The sequence below is a fragment of the Phodopus roborovskii genome, unplaced genomic scaffold, assembly GCF_943737965.1.
Source record: "Phodopus roborovskii unplaced genomic scaffold, PHOROB, whole genome shotgun sequence".
In the NCBI taxonomy this organism is placed as follows: Eukaryota; Metazoa; Chordata; class Mammalia; order Rodentia; family Cricetidae; genus Phodopus; species Phodopus roborovskii.
The window spans coordinates 31,121,072-31,130,715 of record NW_026126571.1 but is presented as its reverse complement, the minus strand read 5'-3'; the positions used below and the strand labels follow the sequence as shown (position 1 = coordinate 31,130,715).

The window sequence follows — 9,644 nt, the reverse complement described above, 5'->3', positions numbered from 1 at the left end:
TCTAGAAACCCTATCTGGGCTCTGGTTACCAATGTGCTAGCCTGACCAGGCAGGACCCACCACTGCCACCATTTTGGCTGCCATTTGGCAGGCAGCATCTCTGGAGTATGTGCTCATAGCCCAGCAACACAAATGCATAACAATTTGCATACATAAGCATAGGGAAATTTTCACTGTCCTCAAGAAATCTGCTTTGACTTACTCCCAATAGAATAATCCACCTTGCAACTTCCACCTTCTTTAGCAACTCCTCTGTGACCAACAGTCCCAAGGGGCAAAAGTAATCAGGAGGAAGCCAGTGTATCCAAACCAAAGCTAGACCCATGTGAGGTCCAATTATACAGTTAATATAAAGTCCATTAGAAGAAGGGAGGATGGACTTAGACCAAAGAGAACCCCAGGTCAGCATGAGTGTGAAGCCGGACTTGTGAACTATTTGACAGGGGCAAGTATATGGCTTTATCAGTGTGAGCCTGACTTTAGGAGTCAGTGTGCCACAAAGTAAATCCACATGATTGTGAAGGCTTGAACTCAGGGTAGAAGTTCCTATTAGACTCAAAGTAATCCACATGGCTCTGTTGTCCCAAATCCAGCGCTATATTGTCTGCCTCCAGGAAGTGCCCTCCAGCTTTCATGTACATGCATGTACTTGGGCATACACGCACACACACACACAGGGTGGAGGGGAGGATGTCTGGTCAGACTGCAGGCCCTGGACGTAGACAAACCAGGATCCCTGCACTGAAGTTCCTGCACTCCCACTCAAGTACATTCAGATCATAAACATTAGATACAGCAGGTGCCGGCTGAAGTAAACCAGCATACTGGAGTCTTCTCAGGATAATTATTTATTATTCATAGTCATCAGCATCTTCATTAATTATTCATATGATCCTTAATTATTATCCTTAACAATAAGAGCAGTAAATAGCAGAAAAGTCCTTGAGGTGCCTAAGGCCCAGGGCCGGGTGCCTCCGGGCAGTTAGACCAGCTAATGCCCCCAGGGCAGTGGGGGGACCACAGACCCCCTGTCCACTGCCCAGCTCTGCCCCTACCCCTCCCAGTGGGGCCTAGGGTATTGCAGGACGAGACTCTAGTCCCAAGGGCAGAGGAGAAGCTGCTCCTGCACTGTTCTCCCCTCCAAACCAGGGTCTCCAAGAGGTCAGGTAATGTCCTGAACCCCGGGTGAGCCATATGTCCACACTGAGCAGCGTCACTAACTGCCTGGGTCTGAGCCATGTCTGTGCAGAGGCTGGGAAGTGAGGGCCCCCAGCTGGCCAGGCAGGGAGAGGCGTCGAATGGGACCATCTTGTGGGAGCTCTGGGGCTCCTGCAGGAAGCTCCTCAAACGCCATGAACTGGGAAACCTGCAAAGAACATCAAGCATAGGTAAACAGGAAAAACTATGGGGGAGGAGAAAAGGTGTGGAGAAACCAAACATAGGAAGGCTGAAGTCAATGAGGAGGGTTAGATGGGCAGAGCAGGGACCTGAGGGGACAATAAGGATGCAGCTGAAGTAAAGAAATTCACCTTTGGGTCAGGAGCCAAATGAAAGAAATGGGAACCATTGTAGAGACACCCCTGACAAAGGAACCTTGCTCTGGATCCAGGGAAGAGCCCAAAGCCTCGCCTCCCCCTTCCCCAGGGAATGTGGAAGAGCAGCTAGAGACAAGCCCCAAATGGAATAATGGGAGCTAGGACAAAGAGAGGCAAGGTGCCTTCTTGCAATTCTCCAAAGACCTCTAGGGCCCTGGAAACAGCAGTGGGCCAGCAGCCAGGCATCTGAGGCGAGGGAGAGCGCCAGGGCAGGCGGCGGGGGGGGGGGGGTTGTGGGTGCTGCCGTGTCTACTGGTGAGATCCCTGCGTGGGAGGCTGTGAAGGGAGACTGGCACATTTGCTGACGTGGGCCCTGGTTGTCTGCAAACAGAAACAAGCAGCATATGGGAGGGGCAGTGGGGGGGGGACAGGGATTAGATCCCAGGCCCCCTCTGGGAGCCATAGAAATCCCCTTCAAGGGCCCCTCAGAGCTGGAGCTGGCATAAGAGACCCAGCTTCAGCTGTCCCTCAGGATGGTTCTCAAAGGAGGTCATATCTCAGAGTCTTGACTTTGGCACCCTGGAAATGCCAGCAGCCTTCAAGACAGTGCTGTAACACTGCTAGAGTAAGAGCCAAGATGAGAGGCAGCAAGACCAGGGGAGTGCAACCACAGCAGGGACCAGGATGCTACCCTGAGGCACACTAGCAGAGCATCCAGACCCGAGTCCTAGGATGCTACCCTGAGGCACACTAGCAGGTAGCATCCAGACCCGAGTCCCAGGATGCTACCCTGAGGCACATTAGCAGAGCATCCAGACCCGAGTCCCAGGATGCTATCCTAAGGCACACTAGCAAAGCATCCAGACCCGAGTCCCAGGCTGACACCAAGTTCACATCTGGAGGTTCCCTGATCCCAGTCCTCATGCACTGCTCCCAAGCACAAGGGTAGGATGACAGCAGGGACCAGGTACATGAGGGTAGGGGAGGGTGAAGAGGCCACATTTCCTGCAGCTGAGCGATTGCTGGGGTGATGCTAGGGCAGAAGGGGCAGGGCTGGGGGCTGGGTGTGAGCTCCAGAAAGTACCTGAGAAAGCGAGTCCAGGGTGAGAGTAGGGATGGGGCCCACAGGCAGCAATGGGGATGTGGATGTGGGGCCAGGCCCAGGAGTGGTCACGGCACTGTAGGCAGGAGGGACCAGTGTCATTTGCCTCTGGAGCAGCTGTAGGACAGTGGCCATGTCTGCACTTAGCCGTGTTTCCAGCCTGGGGTGAAAAGGAAGGAGAGCACTCAGGAAGTGGAGGCAGCTGAGGGACGTGAGGCTCCAGCTGCCCACAGAGCAGCCCTCACACATTACCAGAAACGCGAAGACCCAAGTTCTCCCACAGTGCCGCCTGCCCTGCACCCACTTCCCTGAGCCACCCCCTTCACCTGTTCAGCTGCCTCTGGAGTGCATCCAGCCTGCTCTCCACGTCACCCCGGGAGCGACGGCCAGGGCTAGACAAGGGGATGTTGAGGAGGCTAGGGGCTGGGGCAGGGCATCGAGGCAGCTCCTGGTATTGGCGCCCCCGACTGTCCCCCCAAAAGCTGAAAATATTGGACACCCCAGAGAAGGCACCTGGAGCCAGAAAGGAGGCGTGAGACCCAGGAAGAAACACAAGGCCCTGCTCCTCCCCCACTCACCCTCCCCCAAGCCCGCGCCTACCTGACAAGGGGTTACAGGTGTCACTGCTTTTGTCCCCCTCCTCCGTCAAAGGCTCCCCACCTGGGGAGTCTCCAGGGGGCCTGGGGCTGGAGAAGGGCACCAGGCGGAGGGGGCTAGAGCTGCGACCTGGCCCCTCATCCTCACTGCTCTCTGGGCTGGAGGGGCCACTGGATGGGCTCTCCCCCCATGGCCCTCCCGGCTGCCCCTGGCAACTTGGTCCTGCCCCAACTTGGGCAGGGCCTTGCCCCAAGGCTGACACCTCCCCCGGCTGCTCCGTGTCTGTGAAAAACAGAGAACATACCTCAGAGAGAGAGGAGAACAGAGAAGGGACCAGGGGAGCTGAGCTAGCCTGGAAAAAAAGCAGGGAACATCTCCGGTTGTTTCATCTTTCTCCTGCTCTTAACCTGCCAAAGAATGCCCCTTCGGCGCCCTGGCTGATCAGCCTGCCCCTCGTGCCCCTCTGTTAGTGGACCCCGCCCACTTCCTCCCTCCTCTCTTGAAGGGGTCAAGGCCTGCCAGGCAACATTTAGGCCTAATGAAGACCAAAAGCCCAGCCTTTGTCCTAGAAGGTAAGAGAGGTCTTTCCAAAGGAGCTGGAAGCATTTGCACAGCGGAAGGGAGGCGTGGACGGGAGTGGAGCCTGCTGCATGACCTTGCCCTCCCTCCCCTCTGCCCTCCCTTTGGCCACCTCACCCTTGTCGGTGCGCCTGCGGAATGACAGCTTGCGCTTGCGTTGCCTGTTAAAGCCACTCTCTATTTCCGCGCTGCCAGGGGAGCCTGGAATCATGTTGGTCTGCAACCAAGATCAGAGTCAGGGCCCTTTGGTGCAACCTACCTGCTGACTGGGGGAGGGAGGTAACAGCTACACCCCTTTACTGACATAGAAAATCAGGGGTGGGCCTTTGGGGCTGGAGGGAAGAATCTTTCCCCCTCTGTGGGTATCTCTAAACAAGCTGAAGCTGGGACTTTTCCGGCCTGATGTGACTGTGGTGCCAGGCAGAGAGAGGAGCTTTGTATTCAGGGTCACACCGTGGAGGGGCAGCCTCCAACAAGAAAGCCGCTGTCCTGGGGATGAAGCCAGCTCAGCATGGCCCACTCACATCTCGAAGGTTGAATGTGATCTCCAGGCTAGACCAAAAATGATCGGAGAACTCGGGGTACATGTCCAACACCTCCAGAAGGTCATCACGATGGATCTTGTGCAGGTCGCAGTAGGTAAGGGCCCTCACATCCCCATTGGACTTTCCAGGACGCGCATACAGGTTCAGAGGTTCTCCAAAGATGTCATTCTTCCCTGGAGGCCATGGAGAAGACAGAGACTTCAGCCATGGCACCAGCATTGAGAGTAGTGGGTACCCTCCTTTGGGTCATTTCCACCCTAGACAGAAGCAACTCCGATCATCCAGCTTCCAGCCACACAGTCAAGGAAGCATGAGCCAGCCCAAGTTCCCAGGGTTCTCAGTAGATGGGGGCAGCACCAGTCAGAGGTGATAGCAGAAGGGACCAGGGACTTAGAGTCTCTCAGCAACTATCCAACCAGAAGGAACCACCCAGAATGTTCCACCTCTGCCTAAAGCCATGACTTCCTGGGGATAACCCTACTTCTACCCTCAAATACCATCCTAACCAACTGCAGTGCCCTATAAACCATAAATGACAACACAGTAATTAATCAAAACCAGAACTGTTTAACTGAATGAAAACAGGAGAGCTTAGCACCACCAAGCACAGAAAAAAACAAATTGTACACATGTGCCTAGGAACACTTGATTTAGCTTGTGGAATGGTATACATGTTTGGGCTGCCCTGAAATAAAAATCTGGAATGTCCTACTACGACATGGCCAAGAGGCTGATGTTTGCAGGACCACATAAAGAGCATGGGAAGACAAGAAGTCTGCAGTGTTCGAGTGCAGTGGCCATAGGTGGGGGGCAGGATGGGAACAAAGCTCCCTCCAGACATGTTATGCTGCATGTTCTTAGTAATCAGGATGCACAGTGTCCGGCTGAGTATGTCACTCCACTACCAGACAATATTCAGCTTTGAGGAAACAGTAGATGCCTGCCTATAGGTAGATCCTAAAGATCCCTCAAGTTCAGGGGACACCCGGGAGTCTCTCAGTCCAAGAGCCCCATGTCCTGCAGGGCTCCTCCCTGTTGCCAGCCTTGAAGGCCCACCCTCATGTGATTTAAAGGAACCCAAGAATCTGGCTAGCAATCCCACACCCACAGTGTATTCAAAGGGTTCAGGTCTCTCTGGGTTGCAGTGGGCATCCCGACCCCATACCTAAGATGGCCACCACGACATCACCCCGCAGGATCTCGATGGAGCCCCTGGAGATGAAGTACAGAGCAGTAAGCAGGTCCCCGGCGTGCACCAATGTGTCCCCTGGTGGTGCATGCGTGGTCTTGAACTTCATGGCCAGTGCCCGCAGGCAGCCTTTCGTGGCCCCTCGGAAGGGTTTGCAGTGTTGCAGCAGCGAGCGGTTGAGATGTAAGCAGATGTCAGCCTGCAGGCACTCAGGGAAGCCCTTCAGCACCTACAGATGGGTGTGGTTCAGGACACTCCTTTTTGGGACTCAGCCCAAACTCCAGTCCCCTGACTCACGCCTCTGGCTCAGGGAAAACCTGCTCCTCCCAATTCCATCTGCAGAGGATGCACTGCAGAACCTTGGGAGCCCAGAACCCCCTCAGTACCTGGGTTCCCACTCTTGACCAAATTCTTTTCTGGAAGTGCAGCCCAGTGATTGACTCCCCACCTCCAGCTGTAGTGGGGTATGTGAAGGACCTGGCCTCTCTCCAGGTGAAGGAGTTTCACAGATCAGTAGCCCACGTAATTCTAAGGTTCCTCAGTACTAACTGCAGCCATTTGAGGCATGCTGGATGCACCACACTGCACGCATTGGTGCCTCACCGCATTCATGTCGATGCCATTGGTATAGGACCAGGCGTGCTGGAAGTACTCCTCGAGGCGCTGGCGTAGTGGATTGGGAATCTGGTGGAAGCGGATAAACTCCCGCACCCGGAGCATCTGTGTGTGGTAGCGGGCCGTGCCCGAGTACAGCCGCTGGATGATGGCGGACACGTTGCCGAAGATGCTGGCATACATGAGGGCTGAGGGCGTGGGTGAGTGGGGCCATCAGCATCCGCAGGGACCCCGCCCGCCCACGGGGACCCTCTGCTCAGGCCCCGCACCAGGTCAACGACACTCGCGGTCCGGTCACGTCTCAGTCTGAGAGTGGACATACACATGCTCAAACACACGCCAACCTTCAGCATTTCCTACCCTGGTGTCCCAGCCTCCAAACTATATTGTGAGCCCAGGACTCTAGGAGGGGAAGAGGAGGGGGCAGGGAGCTCTCTGATGGCCTTTTGCTCCATCCTAGGGCTTTCACTATCTTTTCTACCCAGTCATGGCTCCTCCCCCACCCGCCTCCAGGACGCACTCACAGCCAATGAGCATGACGCAGATGGAGAAGATCTTCTCTGAGTTGGTGTTGGGGGAGACATTGCCGAAGCCCACGCTGGTGAGGCTACTGAAGGTGAAGTAGAGTGCTGTAACATACTTGTCCTTGATGGAGGGGCCGCCCAGGCCGCTGCTGTTGTAGGGCTTGCCGATCTGGTCGCCCAAATTGTGCAGCCAGCCAATGCGCGAGTCCATGTGAGGCTGTTCCATGTTGCCAATGGCGTACCAGATGCAGGCCAACCAGTGTGCAATGAGCGCGAAGGTGCACATGAGCAGGAAGAGCACCGCTGCCCCATACTCCGAGTAGCGGTCCAGCTTCCGAGCCACACGCACCAGCCGCAGCAGCCTCGCAGTTTTCAGCAGCCCGATCAGCTAGAGGAGGGGGCATGTTCAGTGTGAGGGCACATGAGTAAGGCGCACTGTAGCAGAGGGCACAGAGGTGACGCCATAAAAGACTTCTTCCTGGAAGCTCTCCCTGATAATGAAAGCCACCTGGTATAAAGTGCCTCCCACGCTGCTCCCAGCACATGTGTCCTTATTCTGTGTGCCAGCTTTAACACAAAGTGGTAAGAGTCCCCATGGTGAGAATGAGGAAACAGAAGCTCCAAAAGGCCCAGCAGTTACCCCAAGGTGCTAGGCCAGAATTTTCACTAGCTTTTGTGTAAGTTAATAAATTACATCCCCCACTTTGGTAGAAAAATTAGGGGGAAAAAAGAGCCCCCTCCAGCTCCTTGTGACCCTGTGAACGCTCATGGATTTGTTAGGGACCCTCCTTTCCTGTGTGGTATACCCCCCATTACCCTTCACCTTCACCCTACCCCATCCTGGCTCTTTTCTCCTGCCTGTCCCCTGTTAAGCCCACCTCCTCAGAGCCAGAGCCAAAGATGAGCAGGTCGAAGGGGATGGCAGCCACCATGTCAATGAGGAACCAGCCCTTAAAGTAGTGGACAGCAATGCGGCCAGGATGGCTGACCACCTCTTCATTGGCGTTGACATAGGTAGTGCGGAAATTGATGAGGATGTCCACAATGAACATGATATCCACGATGAGGTCCACCACCGCCAAAGGCTGGCAGGCATAGCCACAGTCAGGGGCTTGAGACCCATCTTCAGTCTCCTTCAGCAGGAAGGCGGCTGAGTAGGGTGTGAAGACAGCCGTGTAGATGACCAGCAGCAGAATGAGCCAGTCCCACACAGCCTTGAAGGGGCTATAGTGCAGGATGGTCCAGCGGTGGATTCTTGGGGCCTGCAGCTTATACTCAGGCAACACATCAGCTCCCAAGGACAGGACCTAGGCAGGGAGGAAAGGGGTGGATCATGAAGGAGGGTCATGAATTACACAGCAGAAGCTGGTGTCATCCTTGCTGTGGCCAAGTAGAGCACATTTCTATCAGAATGCTTGTCCTTCAGCCAAGTAGCTATAGCAACTGACTATCCTAGGACCTAGGCACTATAGTTCCCAGAATGCCAACCAGCAGGGGGACATCCTGGATGGCTCCACACAGTTCTTACTTGAACTTAAGTCATCTTGCAGGAAGTCCAAATATTGTTTCCCACCAGCAAAACAGGCCAGATCCTCAGACCATGCAATCTGCACCATACAATCTTGCCCCACAGCCCCAAAACCAACTCTCTCTCTCTCTCTCTCTCTCTCTCTCTCTCTCTCTCTCTCTCTCTCTCTCTCTCTCTCTCTCTCTCTCCCCTGTCTCAGTCCAGAATATGTTCCAAGGACTGCAGTTCCCAGCTGGGCAGTGAGCCCAGGAGCCAGAGTCCCAACACATAAAATAGTCATTGCAGTTCCCGACTGGCCTCACTTCATACCACTTGTCCAAGGACGCCTGCCAGCCACCATTCTCAGGCCCCTTGGCCTCCCTGAGGGGAAAATCCTTTCCCTGCTGCTGCTCTTTGTCTCTCAGGTCCCTCTCCACCCCACCCCAGAAAAGCCTCCCACACTCTTACAAAGGGACCCAGGGGACAGAGCCCAATCCTGAGAACCTGGCACCTCAAGTATACAGAAGATGTATGCCTGAGTTGGCCCAGAAGTACACACTTGACCTGGGTAGAACCCTATTTTCAGATAAGGGGACACATACTCCTCGACAGGCAGGCAGAGGTGGCCCACCATAGGCGCAAGGGACAACAAGCACTTCTAGGGCTCTTGCTCCCAAACCAAGCTAAGGAGAACTATCTTTCCCAGGTGTCAGGAGCACCCATGCCCACCCATTCCTTAGACTCCTTTAGTAGACATCTGACTCAGCCAGAATCCCTCTAGCCTTGGACCCTGCTATCCCTGCAACCTGACCCTAGGCTTTCCCCAAACTGAGCTTTTAGCCCTGTCCCAGAAGCACTGAATCCCACTGCCTCAGGCCTCTAAGCTTGAATCCTCTAAGCCCATCTGCATAGATGGGCTATTTAGAGAACATCTTAGGGAAAGGAGCTAGTAAGAAAGGTGGGTCTTGGGGAGGGGTTTGGCCAGATTGGGCAGGCATGAGCACCAGAGCCCTGGTCAGAGGAGACTCTTGGGTCTGCCCTTTCTTCATCCTGAGAGCTTGTTCATTAAAACAGAAGGTTAATGTACATGAGGTTAGTGACCTTTCAGGCATCAAAAAAGAGCAGGCTAGGACCCCACAGACAAGGGACAAAAGGAGGTAGCTGTCACTCCATAGGACCCCTCTCTGTGCTTGAGTCGTCAGGCCTGGGGAGCTATGCTGGACCACTCCAGACACAGTTGACCCTGTCCCCCAGGTCTACCCACAATTCCAGTGCACACTTGCATTCATTTATACACAATAAGTCTGGAGTACAAGGCCCAAAGCTGCTAACATAATCTACCCAAGGGCCAGTCTATCTCTGCCATCACTGGTATACCACGTGGCCTCAGGGCAGGGCTGTAACCCTGTGATGCACTGCCCTATGGAAAACTGACTCGACCTTGGGAGGGA

At 54.7% G+C, this 9,644-nt stretch overlaps 1 protein-coding gene across 3 annotated transcripts in view; it reads right to left on the bottom strand.

The window, feature by feature from the left end:
- Nucleotides 1-830: 830 nt before the first annotated feature.
- Kcnh2 (potassium voltage-gated channel subfamily H member 2) overlaps nucleotides 831-9,644 on the bottom strand; it is a 31,690-nt gene continuing 22,876 nt past the window's right edge. For all 3 annotated transcript variants that reach the window (XM_051203018.1, XM_051203017.1, XM_051203019.1), the window contains 10 exons: nucleotides 7,565-7,993; nucleotides 6,687-7,074; nucleotides 6,151-6,350; nucleotides 5,524-5,776; nucleotides 4,338-4,531; nucleotides 3,931-4,030; nucleotides 3,238-3,516; nucleotides 2,964-3,150; nucleotides 2,620-2,797; nucleotides 831-1,366 (listed from right to left, as the gene is read on the bottom strand). In XM_051203018.1, coding sequence (XP_051058975.1) covers nucleotides 1,217-1,366; nucleotides 2,620-2,797; nucleotides 2,964-3,150; nucleotides 3,238-3,516; nucleotides 3,931-4,030; nucleotides 4,338-4,531; nucleotides 5,524-5,776; nucleotides 6,151-6,350; nucleotides 6,687-7,074; nucleotides 7,565-7,993 — 2,358 coding nt within the window. In that variant the 3' untranslated portion in view covers nucleotides 831-1,216. The remainder of the gene's footprint in view (nucleotides 1,367-2,619; nucleotides 2,798-2,963; nucleotides 3,151-3,237; nucleotides 3,517-3,930; nucleotides 4,031-4,337; nucleotides 4,532-5,523; nucleotides 5,777-6,150; nucleotides 6,351-6,686; nucleotides 7,075-7,564; nucleotides 7,994-9,644) is intronic.